At 41.7% G+C, this 17859-nt stretch overlaps 1 protein-coding gene across 1 annotated transcript in view; it reads right to left on the bottom strand.

Annotated features, from left to right (window-relative positions):
* Positions 1 to 3472: 3472 nt before the first annotated feature.
* The window catches only part of LOC132762617 (threonine--tRNA ligase 2, cytoplasmic), a 37492-nt gene continuing 23105 nt past the window's right edge, over positions 3473 to 17859 (bottom strand). Inside the window, exons 10-19 of the mRNA XM_060755756.2 lie at positions 15895 to 15993; positions 13934 to 14100; positions 13087 to 13249; positions 11327 to 11464; positions 10709 to 10786; positions 10519 to 10619; positions 9606 to 9710; positions 9333 to 9405; positions 8204 to 8318; positions 3473 to 4144 (exon numbers count right to left, since the gene is read on the bottom strand). Of these exons, the coding sequence (XP_060611739.2) occupies positions 3996 to 4144; positions 8204 to 8318; positions 9333 to 9405; positions 9606 to 9710; positions 10519 to 10619; positions 10709 to 10786; positions 11327 to 11464; positions 13087 to 13249; positions 13934 to 14100; positions 15895 to 15993 (1188 nt within the window). The 3' untranslated portion in view covers positions 3473 to 3995. The remainder of the gene's footprint in view (positions 4145 to 8203; positions 8319 to 9332; positions 9406 to 9605; positions 9711 to 10518; positions 10620 to 10708; positions 10787 to 11326; positions 11465 to 13086; positions 13250 to 13933; positions 14101 to 15894; positions 15994 to 17859) is intronic.

Here is a 17859-nt window from a genome sequence, read left to right as displayed (position 1 = left end):
GAACGGCCTGCCTCAGGAGAGCGTGCTTGCTCCATCCATGTTCAACATCGACACAAATGACCAGCCACTGCCAGAAGGGACAAGGAGTTTCATCTATGCTGATGATTGTGCCATCACCACTTTAGCGGGGAGCTTTGAGATGGTAGAACAGAAGCTCTCCAAAGCTCTAGGTGCCCTTACCACCTATGACAGCGAAAACCAGCTGATCCCTAATCCATCTAAAACACAGACATGTGCCTTTCAAGAACAGACAAGCATCCCGAGCTCTGAGGATCACCTGGGAAGGAATCCCACTGGAGCATAGCAGCGCACCCAAATACCTGGAAGTCACTCTGGACCGTGCTCTGACCTACAAGAAGAACTGCCTGAACATCAAGCAAAAAGTCGGCACTAGAAACAATATCTTACGAAAGCTGACTGGCACAACCTGGGGAACAAAACCAGACACAGTAAAGACATCTGCCCTTGCTCTATGCTACTCTACTGCTGAGTACGCATGCCCAGTGTGGAACACATCTCACCACACTAAAACAGTGGATGTGGCTCTTAATGAGACATGCCACATTATCACGGTGTGTCTGCACCCTACACCACTGGAGAAATTACACTGTTTAGCTGGTATTGCACCACCTGACATCTGCCGGGAAGTAGCAGCCAATAATGAAAGGACCAAGGCAGAGACATCTCCAGCTCATCCCTTGTTTGGGTATCAGCAGCACATCAACGACTTAAATCAAGAAATAGTTTTCTTAGATCTACAGAGACACTCGCTGGAACACCTCAGCAAGCGAGAGTCCAAAAGTGGCAGGCTCAAACCCAGCACCTCAATCCGTGGGTGATACCAGATGAGAGACTCCCCGCTGGGCACACAGAAGACTGGGTGACGCTGAACAGACTGTGCTCTGGCACCACGAGATGTAGAGCCAACCTTAAGAAATGGGGCCACAAAGCTGAATCCACGAAATGCGAATGTGGAGAAGAGCAAACCACTGACCACCTGCTGCAATGCAACCTGAGCCCTGCCACATGCACAATGGAGGACCTCCTTGCGGCAACACCAGAGGCACTCCAAGTGGCCAGATACTGGTCAAAGGACATCTAATCAGCTACCCAAGTTTGCAAAATTTGTGTGTTTTTTTAATCTGTTTGTTTGTTTTGTTCTGTTAGAAATGTAATACAATGTTCTGGTTGCGGATGACACGATAAATAAATATACATACAAAAAACACATACACAGAAAGGACGAAGGAAGGGAGAGAAGGAGGGATGGAAGGAGAGCAGGTGTCTTGTGGCCAAATTTGGGGCAATTCATCCCACAAACAAACATTACATTTTTATTTATATAGATATAACGTATATACATATAATATTGATATTATAATGTAATACAACATAATACTATTAATAATAATATGTTATAATTATATATTTTATATTACATGTAATATTACTAACAATATTACAGTATAATGTTATAGTACAAAACAGTTATATATAATACTAGCCGTTCCCTGCCACGCGTTGCTGTGGCCCACATGTGGGTTCTATGTGCGAGGTTTGGCCCAATTCTATTGTTGGTGGGGTTCAGTATGCTCTGTGATTGTAGGTGAACTATAAATCCCAGCAACTACAACTCCCAAGTGTCAGGATTCTATTTTTCCCCAAACTCCACCAGTATTCACATTTGGACATATTCAGTATTCATGTAGTTTGGTCCAGATCCATCATTGTTTGAGTCCACAGTCATCTTTGGATGTAGGTGAATTACAACTCCAAAACCAAAGGACACTGCCCACCAGACCCTTCCAGTATTTTCTGGTGGTCATGGGAGAACTCTGTGCCAAGTTTGGTTCAATTCCATCGTTGATGGGGTTCAGAATGCTCTTTGATTGCAGGTGAACTATAAATCCCAGCAATTACAACTCCCAAATGACAAAATCAATTTTTTTTAGTTAAGGACATACATTGGGCTGTTAGGTGTCTTGTGTCCAAATTTGGTGTCAATTCCCCCAGTGGTTTTTGAGTTCTATTAATCCCACAAACGAACATTACATTTTTATTTATATAGACTACCTGTACCTGGCACACGTTGCTGTGGCCAACCTTCTCTCCCTCTTTCTCTCCTTCTTTCTTTCTCTCCTTCCTCTTTTTCTTTCCCTTCTTCTTTCTTCCTTCTCTACCTGTTTCTTTTCTCGCTTCCTTTGCTCTTTGGTTCCATTCTGCCTTGTCTCTTTTCTTCCTTCCCTCTTTCTTTCGTTCCTTCTCTCCTTCCTTCCCCCTTTCACTTTTTTATTTCATTCTCTCCCTCCTTCCTTCTCTACCTTTCTGTCTTTCCTTCTTTATCTCCTTCCCTTCTTTCCCTCCTTCCTTCCTTCTTTCCTTCCTTCTCTCCTTCCCTTTCTCTCCTCCCTTCTCCTTCTTTCCCTTCTTCTCTCCCTTTCTTCTTTCCCTTCTTCACTCCCTTTTTCTCTACCCTTCTTTTTTCCTTCTTTCTCTCCTTCTTTCCCTCTTCCTTTCTCTCCCTCCTTCCTTCTCTACTTTTCTTTCCTTCCTTCTCTTTCCCTTTCTCTCCTCCCTTCCTTCTCTACCCTTTTCTTTTGTTCTCCTTCCCTCCTTCTTTCCCTCTTTCTCTCCCTCCTTCCTCCTCTACCTTTCTTTCCTTCTTTCTCTCCTTCCCTCCTTCTTTCCCTTCTTCTCTCCCTCCTTCCTTCTCTACCCTTCTTTCTTTCCTTCCTGCTCTCCTTCCATCCCTCCTTCTCTCCCTTTCTTCATCCTTTTTGTGAATGTGTATGCATATATGTGTGTTTATATGTGTGTTTGTGTATACATATTTGGTTTTGTGCATGTGTTGTAATGGTTTGGGGGGGGGGGTTGGTTGATGTTTTAAGTCCCTTCTGCTGTGTCTTTCCGTGTTTTTCTGAGTGCTGGTCACTCGTTGGCCTAATACGTGTCTTGTGTCCAAACCTGGTGGGGTTCAGAATGTTCTTTGATTGTAGGTGAACTATAAATCCCAGCAACTAAAACTCCCAAATGACAAAATCAATTTTTTGAGTGAAGGACATACATTGAGTTGTTAGGTGTCTTGTGTCCAAATTTGGTGTCAATTCCCCCAGTGGTTTTTGAGTTCTGTTAATCCCAGAAACAAACATTACATTTATATTTATATAGATCAATATTGTGCTATGTTAATAATATAATATATTGTATTTACATTTTACTTGTAAGCCGCTCTGAGTCCCCTTCGGGGTGAGAAGGGCGGCATATATATGTTGTAAATAAATAAATAAATATCCCATTGTCTAATAGTCTTAATAACAAGACATCTCTTCCCCAAGTCATTTAATAAAACTATTACTTGATCTGAGGGTGGTTTGGATTTGCTATTGATTGCTCTGGCACATATAAGCTAAGAAATGCTTCCCATAGGCAACATAACTTCAAGTAAGAAAATGAACTTGCCAAGCCAGGAATGTGAGATTGATTGTGGATATTTTATTGGACCAAAAAGGAGAGGGTGAAACATACATGTTATACTCCAAAGTCCATTGAAGAGCCTCAGGCCAGGGACTTGGGAGGCAGATCCTCTTGGATGCCGACCCCAGAACGGTACAGAATTTGACATTCAAAAGCAAAGGATTTTGCTGGAAGCTGGGCTCATTCAGCAACCAAACCTGGTGGCAAGGCATTGAAACACATTGAAGTATCTATCTTAAGCAAATGGCACAAGACGGCTCAAAATGCTTTTGTTTACATGACTATAAATATTCTATTTCAAGGACTTCTTACTCTTCTTATTAGTCAGTAGCAGCAACAGCATCTATATGTGCTTTCCTAGATTAAATTGTGGAGTAGAGAAGCCAATTTGCTAAGATGAAGCCCCATGACATCATGTCATTGCCCTTTTCCCACACCAATCCTATTAGAGGGGAAACTAGGGTCGGTGAATCCATGGGATTTGTTTCCACACAGAAATGTTTCAGACAGACGAGGAAGGACTAGAATTCCTCTTCTGCGTGTAAAGAGTGCAGAGCCTTCAACGTCTTCAGTTTTGCAATGGCGGATGTGACGGAAACTTCCCCGTGGATCTTGTTGTCCCTCGTGCGCACATTCACCGTGCGGTCAGTTTTCTCCTTTTCTCCAACCACTGGAAAGAGAACGTAATAGGAAGAAACCATGAAAACAAACAAAATCTGGCTACCATTATTAAAAAACTCAAAAATTACAACAGCAAAACAACAGAGGGGAAACAAACAGGCACATAAAATCACTCTCAACAAAAGATTCCCCCCAGGCCCTTCCAAGCCATTGAATGCTAACCAAGGTGATCAGCTGAAACATTCACACCTAGCTCCAGCAGACAAAAGTCCTTTGTCTCACCCTGGTCATCCCACAGATATATAAACCCATTTTTCCTACTTCCAACAGACCTCACTACCTCTGAGGATGCTTGCCATAGATGCAGGCGAAACGTCAGGAGAAAAATTGCCTCCAGAACATGGCCATATAGCCCGGAAAAACCTACAACAACCCAGTAATATGTCATGTTTTTAAAAAAGTAAATTTTATTTAGGAAAGGGGGAGGGGAATTAAGATAAGAACATAAACACACCTTGGCTATATAAAACCAAAAATCTGCAATTACATGCTATCTACTATTTTTATCGAAAGCTGATTGGCACAACCTGGGGATCACAACCAGACACAGTGAAGACATCTGCCCTTGCGCTATGCTACTCTGCTGCTCAGTATGCATGCCCAGTGTTGAGCATGTCTCACCACGCTAAAACAGTGGATGTGGTTCTTAATGAGACATGCCGCATTATCACGGGGTGTCTGCGCACTACACCACTGGAGAAATTACGCTGTTTAGCCAGAATTGCACCATCTGACATCCGCCGGGAAGTGGCAGCCAATAGTGAAAGGAGCAAGGCAGAGACATCTCCAGCTCATCCCCTGTTTGGGTATCAGCCAGCATGCCAAAGACTTAAATCAAGAAATAGTTCTCTAAGATCTACAGAGACACTCGCTGGAACACCTCAGCAAGCAAGAGTCCAAAAGTGGCAGGCTCAAACCCAGAACCTCAACCAATGGCTGATACCAAATGAGAAACTTCCCCTGGGAACACAGAAAACTGGGTGACTTGGAAGGTGATGAACAGACTGCGCTCTGGCACCACGAGATGCAGAGCCAACCTTAAGAAATTGGGCCACAAAGTGGAGTCCACGGCATGCGAGTGTAGAGAAGAGCCAACCACAGACCACCTGCTGCAATGCAACCTGAGCCCAGCCACATGCACAATTGAGGACCTTCTTATAGTAACACCAGAGGCCAGCTACTGGTCAAAGGACATCTAATCAACTACCAAGTTTGCAAACTTTGTGTTTTGTTTTGTTTGTTTCTTAAAATTTTGTTTGTTTCTTAAAAAATGCAACATAACTGTTTGGTTTGCTCCTGACACGAAAAATAAATACTATTTTTTATTATTTATTTCGAACACTTTTACCCCACCCTTTTCAACCCCTGGAGGGACTCAGGGCAGCTTCCAATTGGCAACAATTCAATGCCGCATAATAAAATACAAAACAGCAATAATTATAACAGTTAAAAGCATAAAACATTAAGACATAAAACATTAAAACAATATACTTACTGAGCTATTACCAGTCTGGTGGCCATTTATCTAGCCATATACTATTTATTTATTTACAGCATTTCCATGCCGCCCTTCTCACCCCAAAGGGGACTCAGAGCGGCTTACAAGATATATTTTCATTCAATATATTATATTATTAGCATAGTACAATATCAGTATTATAGAATCATAGAATCAAAGAGTTGGAAGAGACCTCATGGGCCATCCAGTCCAACCCCCTGCCAAGAAGCAGGAATATTGCATTCAAATCACCCCTGACAAATGGCTATCCAGCCTCTGCTTAAAAGCTTCCAAAGAAGGAGCCTCCACCACACCCCGGGGCAGAGAGTTCCACTGCTGAACGGCTCTCACAGTCAGGAAGTTCTTCCTCATGTTCAGATGGAATCTCCTCTCTTGTAGTTTGAAGCCATTGTTCCACGTCCTAGTCTCCAAGGAAGCAGAAAACAAGCTTGCTCCCTCCTCCCTGTGGCTTCCTCTCACATATTTATACATGGCTATCATATCTCCTCTCAGCCTTCTCTTCTTCAGGCTAAACATGCCCAGCTCCCCAAGCCGCTCCTCATTGGGCTTGTTCTCCAGACCCTTGATCATTTTAGTCGCCCTCCTCTGGACACATTCCAGCTTGTCAATATCTCTCTTGAATTGTGGTGCCCAGAATTGGACACAATATTCCAGATGTGGTCTAACCAAAGCAGAATAGAGGGGTAGCATTACTTCCTTAGATCTAGACACTATGCTCCTATTGATGCAGGCCAAAATCCCATATATATTACTATATATTGCAATATAGTAATATATTATAATACAGTATATTACTATATTGCACTATACCATTCTATTGTAACATGATTAGTAATATTACATGTAATATATAATTATAATAGCATATTATTAGTAGTATATTGTATTACAGTATAATATTGTAAATATTATATGTATACACAATATATTATATTACATTACATTATATTATATTACTAGCTTAGGGACCCGGCGCTGCCCGGGTTATTTGAGAAAGGAACTGTGTATCAAGGTTGATCTTTATCAGCTATTTGTATGGCTCGCAGTGGTCTCAGGAAGTTAGTGAAGGTACTGCAAGTCCCATCATCTGTGGTCCATCCTCCTTCAAACTGCTCCAGGATGGAGAGTGGGTAATGGGGGCTCTGGGTGCCAAGTTTGGTCTTGATTGGTCATTAGATGAGTGTTGCAGAAGTCTTGGGAAGTGAGTGGAAGTACTTGAAGTCCCATCATCCATAGTCCGTACTCCCCAAACCTCACCAGAATATTGAGAGTCCCATGGGAGCTCTCTGTGACAAGTTTGATCTTTATTATTATTTGGATGAATGTTGCTGTGGTTTCAGGAAGTGAGTGAAGGTACTGCAAGTCCCATCATCCATCGTCCGTCCTTCAAACAGCACCGGGATGTAGGGTGGGTCAAGGGGGCTCTGTGTGCCAAGTTTGGTCTTGATTGGTCATTAGATGAGGGTTGCAGCAGTCTTGGGAAGGGAGTGGAGGTACTTGAAGTCCCATCATCCATGGTCTCTGCTCCTCGAAAGTGCACCAGGATGTAGAGTGGGTCATGGGGGCTCTGTGTGCCAAGTTTGGTCTTGATCAGTCATGGGCGAGGATCTCAGTGGTCTCAGGAAGTGAGTAAAGTTACTTCAAGTCCCATCATCCATCTCCAAATTCTTCCAAACTGCACCAGGATATAGAGTGGGTCATGCGGGCTCTCAGTGTGAATTGTGGTCCTGATCCATCACTGTTGGCAGTTGTATTGGTCTTAGGAAGGGAGTGCAGATATTGCAAATCCCATCATCCATGGTGCATCCTCCTCCAAACCGCACCAGGATGTAGAGTGCATCATGGAGACTCAGTGTGCCAAGTTTGGTCTTGATCAGTCATTGGATGAGGTTCACAGCGGTCTCAGAAAGTGATTGATGATACTGCTAGTCCCATCATCCATGGTCCATCCTCCTCCAAACTTGCAGTAGGATGTAGAGTGGGTCTTGCGGGTTCTGTGTGCCAAGTTTGGTCTGTATTGATAATTTTCTGACACAGCCTCAGCCCTTTTTCTCTCCTCTCTTGTCACCTCAGAATCTTGGAACTTTCAGGCTAGCCAATCAGAGACCATATGCAAATAGTACCACAGTGGCAGCCAATCAGAAAGCTGGCACATACACTGCCCTACGTCCACCGCACTTCCGCCGCACTTCCATCCGCCGCATACAAACACTGACTTTTATTATATACATAGATAGATTAGAATTATTAGCAGAGAAGACAAGGTAGAATTGTCTTCTGGCCCCCTCTCTCTTCACTCTGGCCCAGAGCAGCAGGTGGTGCTGAGGGGAGGGGTCCCCTAGTGATGACATAGGCAGGAGACAAGGTGGAACTGTCCCCTGCCCCCCACTTCATTCTTGCCCATAATACATACGAGTTTCATATATGTTTAAAAGAGGTTTGGATATGTCTCCTTGAATCCTTTTGCAACACAATTCACATTCACACTTTGCCAAAAGGTTATGGCGTCATTTTGCCAAAAACACGTACCAAAAATAAAATTATACTGAGCCAGCTGAGCATTTCTTATCTTCTTGTTCAAAGTGCAACTCTGATCTAGATCAACATCTGCCATGAATCCAGCCTCAAAGAAGTCACTGCACACCTAAGAGGGCAAAAAATTGGATGCTATTATCACTTCAGATTATTATCTCCAGGCCAAAATTGTACATGACATTCAAATGCTCCCTTGGTATAAAGGCAAGCATGTTTATTTCCCATGCTCTGTGCATTAGTGTAAAGACATGTCAGCCCCTGAGATCTTCCCCTGAGCTGTTTAATTGGGATTATTGTGCTTTCGGTACTTGGTCCTCGTTGTGTTTGTGCAGCCCTCTGTTTAGCCTTCTGGCGGTTCCCTGACGTTGTGGGTAAAGTAGTGTTCGCAAGGCTGTTGTCGCCCTCCCCCGGTGGGCCTAGTTTAAAGTGCGCCTAATGAGGTTTGCGAGTCTGTGAGCAAAAACGTGTTTTCCTACTTGTGTGAGATGCACCCCATCCCTTGCCAGTAGGCCATCCTCCTGGAAAAGCAGGTCATGGTCAAGGAAGCCAAAGCGCTCCTCCTGACACCATTTTCTAAGCCAGTTATTGACCTGTACTATTTTTCTGGCCCTTGTAGGACCGTATCTTACGACTGGGAGGAGGGATTGTTTGAGTCCACAGTGCTCTCTGGATGTAGGTGAACTACAACTCCCAAACTCAAGGTCAATGCCCACCAAACCGTTCCAGTATTTTCTGTTGGTCAGAGGAGTCCTGTGTGCCATGTTTGTTTCAATTCTATCTTTGGTGGAGTTCAGAATGTTTTTTGATTGTAGGTGAACTATAAATCCCAGCAACTACAACTCCCAAATGACAAAATCAAAAATGTTTGAGTGATGGTCACTCCTTGTGTAGTGAGACGTTCTGTTGCCAAATTTGGTGTGATTTTGTTCATTGGTTCTTTTGTTTTTAAGGTACTCATTATGCACAGAGCATTTATATATATATAGATACACACACACACACACACACACACACACACACACAAAATAAAATAAATATATATCCTTGTTATCATTCAGAACATTTCACCTAATGTAAACACGGGGTTGATTTTGTCCATTTTCTGCGAAGACGGAGGCCTTACCTGCTGAGCATATTCTTCACTGGCTGTGCCAACAGGAACTACCATCACCTGCCGGGGAGAGAGCCAGAAAGGCCTGGCCAAAATAAGGATCGCAGTGAGCAAACCTTAGCAACACTGAGCCCAAATCAATTGAAATCCAATGTATTTAACCCCAATGAGTTTAATGGGGCAAAACTGCTTCAGAGTCCTGCAGTTTGCACTCCGGTCACAGGAGCCTTCTACTCCATGCTACTCCGAAATCTCTTCCTAATTACTATACATCATCCTACGTACCATTTTCCACCATAGTTTTCTGCTAGAATAGCAATCATTCGTTCCACCGACCCCAGAATAGCTCTATGGATTATAACCGGCCTCTTCTTGTCATCTCTGTCTTTTCTGTAAAAGAGAAGTCAACAAAGAGAAGACATGAAATACTATGTCTAATTTTGCTGCATTGTTTTTGGACTCAGCCTCATGTTAGCCACCCCGAGTCCCCTTTGGGGAGATGGAGGCGGGTTATAAATAAAGTTTATTATTATTTTACTGACACAAAAACACAATTCACTACAGCCTCGCAGTGATGTTGACCGGTTCTATTTGCTTAGAAAGTCTAAGATGATGATGATGATTATTATTATTATTATTATTATGAGTTCACAGCAGACACAATTGTGAGGTCAGGAGTATTTTGCTTAATGATAATAATTATTAATGATAATGAGGAGGAAACCATGAAAATGAACAAAATCTGGCTACCAGTATTTTAAAAACTTCAAAATCAGGATACTAAATAAGGAACAACACTCAGGAAACAGAGGAATTCCAGACATGAAAGCATCAGGGCCAGTTAACACCTCCCAACAAAGGATTCCCCCAGACAGAAAGCATCCTGGTTTTGAAGCTGCAAGGGCATTAAATGCTAATGAAGTTCATCAATTGCAACATTCACACCAACCTCAAGCAGATAAGAGTTCTTTCTCCCACCCTGGACATTTCACAGATATATAAACCTGACTTGCTTTGTTTCCAACAGATCCCTCCACCTCTAAGCATGTCTGCCATAGATGTGGGCAAAACGTCAGGAGAGAATGCTTCTAGAACATCGTCGGACAGCCCAAACAACTCACAGCAACCCAGTGATTCCGGTCACGAGAGCCTTCGACAACACATTGACTACCTGTAGTCTTCCATTTTGCAAACTTACCCTACATACGTGAGATTAAACCTGAGGGGCAGCTGGAAGTCAAGCTGGATCGTAGCACACTGATGGTAGCGCCCAATGGCATCCCTGATGTTAATATCAATCTACAAAGATACACATTGACAGTAATTAGAATATTTTTCACAGCTGAAAGCTTCAGTAAGAGCATAATTTCAGATCAAGTTTTACTAACCTTGGGACCATAAAATGCTCCGTCTCCGGGATTTAGCTTCCAAGGCTCCCCAAAGTCATCCAGACTGTTTTGAAGTTGCTAAGAAGAAGAAAAATGTTGAAGTACCAGTTACATAAGTGCCACAGTTATGAAGGATTTGCCCTCCAGTGCTATGCTTTTATAGCCACCTAGCCATCCCCTGCCACGCGTTGCTGTGGCCCACATGGGGCTTCTGTGTGGGAGGTTTGGCCCAATTCTATCGTTGGTGGGGTTCAGAAGAATACCAGATAGGAAACAATCAAGGCCAGCTAACACCTCCCAATGAAGGATTCCCCCAGGCAGCAACGAGCCAGATCTTGAAGCTGCAAGGCCATTCAATGCTAATCAAGGTGCCAAATTGCAATATTCACACGTGCCTCAAGCAGAGAAGAGTTCTTTCTCCTGCCCTGAACATATATAAACCCAATTTTCCTAGTTTCCAACAGATCTCACAACCTCTGAGGATGCCTGCCATAGATGAAATGTCAGGAGAGAAGGCTTCTGCAACATGGCCAGACAGCCCGGAAAACTCTCCCAAACCCAGTGATTCCAGTGATGAAAGCCTTTGACAACGTAGTTTTAAATCATTTATTGTCTCACCTTTTCTGCCTGGTCCCAAACTTCCTTCTCCCCTAAGAAGTTTTCTGGTCTTGTGGAAAGATAGAGTTGAAAAGTAAAACCAAACACAGAATATACAGACTGTAAGAAGTTCAGGCAGCCTTTCATCTCCTCTTCGATCTAAAAATTTAAAAAGTAAACATTTTATAATAACAGGAAATGCCAAAACTAAAGACAGGTCTTGCATAAAAGCTGTTTTTAACTACAAAAATGTAAGTCAAGCACTGAAAGAGTTAAATGGATGCAATGACTCAGCGAAAGCTGTAGTTCTATATAAGCAGGCGTGTCTGTAGTTTAGTAGGCCTCAGTGTTAGGAGGTGCCAGTCTGAGAGAGCCCTCAGTGTGAGAAAGGCCTCAGTGTGAGAAAGGCCTCGGTGTGAGAAAGGCCTCGGTGTGAGAAAGGCCTCAGTGTGAGAAAGGCCTCGGTGTGAGAAAGGCCTCAGTGTGAGACAGGCCTCAGTGTGAGAAAGAGCTTAGTGTGAGAAAGACCTCAGTGTGAGAAGGCCTCAGTGTGAGAAATGCCTCAGTGTGAGTAGGCCTCAGTGTGAGAAAGGCCTCAGTGTGAGTAGGCCTGGTGAGAGAAGCCCCAGGTTGAAGGCCATCATGTGTAAAGTTCCAGTGTGAAGGCTGCTATGTGTAAAGCTACTGTGTGAAGCTCCTGTGTAAGTTCAGTGTGAGAAGAGGCTCTGTGAGAGCGAATCTGATTATCTGCATGAGAAAGAAGCTTAGTCTCGAAGCAAAGAAGGAAGTATAAATACCGTATATACTCTAGTATAAGCCAACCCAAATATAAGCCGAGGCACCTAATTTTACCACAAAAAACTGGGAAAATGGATTGACTCGAGTATAAGCCGAGGGTGGGAAATGCAGGAGCTATTGGTAAATTTCAAAATAAAAATAGATACAAATAAAATTACATTAATCAAGGCATTAAGAGGTTAAATGTTTTTGAATATTTAAGATAAGACTGCCCAACTCTGATGTTCCATCTGAACATGAGGAAGAACTTCCTGACTGTCAGAGCCGTTCAGCAGTGGAACTCTCTGTCCTGGAGTGTGGTGGAGGCTCCTTCTTTGGAGGCTTTTAAACAGAGGCTGGATGGCCATCTGTCAGGGGTGATTTGAATGCAATATTCCTGCTTCTTGGCAGGGAGTTGGACTGGATGGCCCATGAGGTCTTTTCCAACTCTTTGATTCTATGATTCTATGATTAAATCATTCCAATAAAAATCAATAGATTAAAATAATAAAGGTAATAATAATAATAGAGTAATATAATGGAAATGTACTATTAACAATAATAAATAGAGTAAAATAATAAATGCAATAATAACAACAATAATATAGTAAAATAATAAATTTAATATAATAATAATGCATTTATTATGTATTTATAACAGAGTAAAATAATAAATAATCTTGAATCGAGTATAAGCCGAGGGGGACTTTTTCAGCCTAAAAAAAGGTCTGAAAAACTAGGCTTATACTCGAATATATGCAGTAACTTTATTGGTGTTTGGAAACCTTGTCATTGTAAATAGTGCAACTATATTATTTTACTACAAAGAGAAGCCTCCTAAGGAAGAGATAACATTGGTCTGTGTGGTTTTTGTTCTTTTTATCTCTTTTGGCTACTGGTGCTCGGTCACGCTGCTGTTGATAAGTTACTCTGCTGTACATTTATGAGGAGGGTCTTTTGTTAATAAGTCCACTCCCCCAATAGCTTCCAACAGAGATTCTCACCTGCTCCATTGTACAAAAAATATGGGCATCATCCTGCTGGAAGCGGCGAACCCGAGTCAAACCACTCAGAGTCCCTGAAAGTTCATTCCGGTGAAGAACGCCAAAGTCAGCAAGTCTTAAAGGCAGCTCCCTCCAGGAACGGGGGCGATGGGCAAACATCAGGCTAAAAGAGATGTTAAAACATTACCTCATTACCGCTGAGGATGCTTGCCATAGATGCAGGCAAAACGTCAGGAGAAATGCCTCTAGAACATGGCCCTATAACCCGAAAAAACCCACAAGAACCTAGTGATTCCAGCCATGAAAGCCTTCGACAATACGTTGTTAAAACAGTTTCTTAGGCCAAACAACCATATTCGGCTCCACTTTATATACATGTCCCACTTGGATCTTGCTTTTCTTTCTAATTTATTTTGCATTTTTACAATTACTAAACTTAATTGGAAACAATAATTTATTTATTTATTTACGGCATTTATATGCCACCTTTCTCACCCCGAAGGGGACTCAGAGCAGCTTACAATATATATTTTCATACAATATATTATATTATTTGCATAGTACAATATTAGTATTATATATTACTATATTGCACTATAGCATTATATTGTAATATTATTAGTAATATTACATGTAATGTAAATATATAGTTATAATATTGTATTACTATTACTAGTAGTATTATATTGTATTACATTATATTATAAATATTATATGTATATACAATATACTATAATATTATACTATAATTATATATACTATAATTATACTATAATTATATAATTATACTATATTATATTATACAATTGGTAAAGACAAGATGGAAATAAGGAGAAGAATCACAAACCAGTGTCCAGGACAGTTCATTGGTTTCAAGGCAAACTTTTCTTTCTCAGCCTCAAATGAAAACATGTTTTCATGGTAGTGTTGCCAATGACCAGATGTTTCCCAGAGCTTAATGTTATAGACATTTGGAGACACAACTTCGGTGAAGTTACGTCGGTTATATTCTTCCTGTGAGTAAAAAAGAAAAGCTGTGAATCTAATTTTTTTTAGTAAGTGATAGATGATAATAATAATAATAATAATAATAATAATAACTAGCCGTCTCCTGCCACGCGTTGCTGTGGCCCAGTCTGTGTATATGTGTTTTGTGTGTGTATATATGTGTTTATGTGTGTTTATATATTTGTGTACATATGACAGTATATATGCACGTGGTTATATGTGTATATGCATATTGTCTATATATGTGTGCTTGTCTATTTGTGTGTATATATGTGTGTATGTATATGTGTGTGCATGTGTATATGTATACATGTGTGAATGTATGTGTGCATGTGTATATGTGTGTATATATGTATGTTTGTGTGTGCATGTGTATATGTATATATGTGTGTGTGTGTGTGTGTGTGTGTATATATATATATACACACACATATATACACACACATACATACATACCTGGAATATTGTGTCCAATTCTGGGCACCACAATTCAAGAGAGATATTGACAAGCTGGAATGTGTCCAGAGGAGGGCGACTAAAATGATCAAGGGTCTGGAGGACAAGCCCTATGAGGAGCGGCTTAAGGAGCTGGGCATGTTTAGCCTGAAGAAGAGAAGGCTGAGAGGAGATATGATAGCCATGTATAAGTATGTGAGAGGAAGCCACAGGGAGGAGGGAGCAAGTTTGTTTTCTGCTTCCTTGGAGACTAGGACGCGAAACAATGGCTTCAAACTACAAGAGAGGAAATTCCATCTGAACATGAGGAAGAACTTCCTGACTGTGAGAGCCGTTCAGCAGTGGAACTCTCTGCCCCGGAGTGTGGTGGAGGCTCCTTCTTTGGAAGCTTTGAAACAGAGGCTGGATGGCCATCTGTCAGGGGTGATTTGAATGCAATGTTCCTGCTTGGTGCAGGGTTGGACTGGATGGCCCATGAGGTCTCTTCCAACTCTTTGATTCTATGATTCTATGAATTGTTGGAGGCTACAGACAATGCCGTTGCTGTTGCCCGTTTTGTATATGTATATATGAGTGTATATTTTCATGTGTTTATATGTGTATGTGCATATTGTCTATATGTGTGTGCTTGTCTATATGCATATTTGTGTATATATGTGTATATGTATATGTGTGTGCACGTGTATATGTATATATGTATGCATATGTATATGTAAATATGTGTGTATGTATATGTATGTGTGTATATGTGTATATTTGTGTGTGCTTGTGCATATATATGTGTGTGTATGAATGTGTGCATGTGTATATGTATATGAGTGTATGTGTATATGTATATACGGTGTAATTTTTTAGGTTTTTAAGTCTGTTCCGCTGGTTTTGTGTGTGTGTTTGTGTGTGTGTGTGTATAGGGGTGATGGACACTCGTTGGACTGTTAGGTGTATTGTGTCAAAATTTTGTGTCAATTTGACCAGTGGTTTTTGAGTTATGTTAATCCCACAAACAAATATTACATGTAGATAATAATAATCTGGGATCTGCACGCATTATTCGCCGATACATCACACAGTCCTAGACACTTGGGAAGTGTCCGACGTGTGATCCAATACAACAGCCAGTAGAGTGTTGGCTGTGGACTCATCTTGATGTGTTTCAAATAATAATAAACCAAATAATAAAATAGGAACTGGAAAATCTGGTGGTGGGACTGGAGAAAATACTGGTATTTTGAATGTTAATTTCAAAGATGGTATGTTTCTATGTATTATACAATAAATAAATAAATAAAGTAACCATTCCCTGCATAAAAAGTTATGTATAATGATAATAAACTATTGACTCACTTTGATAAACTCGATGAGTGTATTATAAAGAAAAGCACCTCTGGGGAGAAAGAAACAGCTTCCAGGACTCAGTTCGTGGAAGAAGAAGAGCTCTTGTTCCTATAGCCACACAAACAACCACAAGAGATGAAAAGGAAGTAAACAAGGACGTAAGTAATCTCTAATTTTTCTGCAGAGAAATCAGGCAGGAATGGGAATATACTGTCACTCACTGCTTGACAATTCAATACTTCAATTCTAATTGAAAAGACTCATAGAATCCGACAGGACAGTTGGATGTTGCTAACCTATGTCCAACCTGTTGGAAACTGAGATAAATCACCATCCTTATTTCAGCTGCTTCGACCTTCCAAGTTCTACTTGAAAGCTCGAAGTGGTAAAAATACTGGACCAAAAGCAGCATTGTATCTTTATTTACACAAATATACATTCAATTCTCCGGTAATGTTGACAAGCTGGAATGTGTCCAGAGGAGGGCGACTAAAACGATCAAGGGTCTGGAGAACGAGCCCTATGAGGAGCGGCTTAAAGAGCTGGGGATGTTTAGTCTGCAGAAGAGAAGATTGAGAAGAGGCATGATAGCCATGCATAAATATGTGAGGGAAAGTCTAGTTCCAATCCAGTTCCGAGCACAATTCAAAGTGCTGGTTTTGACCTACAAAACCCTGTACAGCTCCAGCCCAGCGTACCTGTCCGAACGCATCTCCTTCTACATCCCGCCTCGGAGTTTAAGATCTTCTGGGGAGGCCCTGCTCTCGGCCTCACCTCTATCACAAGTGAGATAGTGGGGACGAGGAGCAGGGCCTTCTCGGTGGTGGCCCCTCGCCTGTGGAACCCGCTTCCCGGGGAAATTAGGTCATCAACATCCCTCCTCTTGTTTAGAAGGAAACTAAAAACATGGATATGGGACCAGGCCTTTGGGTAATCTGGCAGACAGACAAAAGACAATGACTAGAACTGGATAGGATTATGAAAATGCGGAATGAATTTATGGATTTTGAGCTTGGCGAACGTTGATCATTAGATTGATTTTTTATTAGTTGTGCTGTATAAGTGGATTGTTTTAATTGTTTTTAATTGTTGCTGATATATATTTTATCTTACTATTATATTGCTGGCATCGAATTGTAAGCCGCCCTGAGTTCCCCCTCGGGGGTTGTGAAGGGCGGGGTAGAAATGCGTGAAATAAATAAATAAATAAATAAAGTCCTAGGGAGGAGAGAGGATACAAGTTTTCTGCTGCCCTGGAGACTAGGAGGCAATGGAACAATGGCTTCACACTACAAGAAAGGAGATTCCACCTGAACATGAGGAAGAACTTCCTGACTGTGAGAGCTGTTCAGCAGTGGAACTCTTTGCCCTGGAGTGTGATGGAAGCTCCTACTTGGGAGGCTTTTAAACAGAGGCTGGATGGCCATCTGTCGAGGGCCAGCGAGTCCAACCCCCTGCCAAGAAGCAATTTTCCTGCTGGGTTGTTGTAGGTTTTTCCGGGCTATATGGCCATGTTCTGGAGGCAATTTTTCTCCTGATGTTTCGCCTGCATCTATGGCAAGCATCCTCAGAGGTAGTGAGGTCTGTTGGAAGTAGTAAAAATGGGTTTATATATCTGTGGAATGACCCGGGTAATGTTTCAGCTGATCACCTTGATTTGCATTCAATGGCCTGGAAGCGCCTGGGGGGAATCTCTTGTTGAGAGTGATTTTATGTTCCTGTTTGTTTCCCCTCTGTTGTTGTGCTGTTGTAATTTTTAGAGTTTTTTAATACTGGTAGCCAGATATTGTTCATCTTCACGGTTTCCTCCTTTCTGTCGAAATTGTCCACATGCTTATGGATTTCAATGGCTTCTCTGTGTAGTCTGACGTGGTGGTTGTGAGAGTGGTCCAGCACTTCTGTGTTCTCAAATAATATGCTGTGTCCAGGTTGGTTCATCAGGTGCTCTGCTATGGCTGACTTCTCTGGTTGAAG

Source organism: Anolis sagrei, chromosome 9 (genome assembly GCF_037176765.1).
Source record: "Anolis sagrei isolate rAnoSag1 chromosome 9, rAnoSag1.mat, whole genome shotgun sequence".
Classification (NCBI taxonomy): Eukaryota; Metazoa; Chordata; class Lepidosauria; order Squamata; family Dactyloidae; genus Anolis; species Anolis sagrei.
Note: the sequence above shows the minus strand (reverse complement) of the source record. Positions and strands in the feature narration are given on the sequence as shown.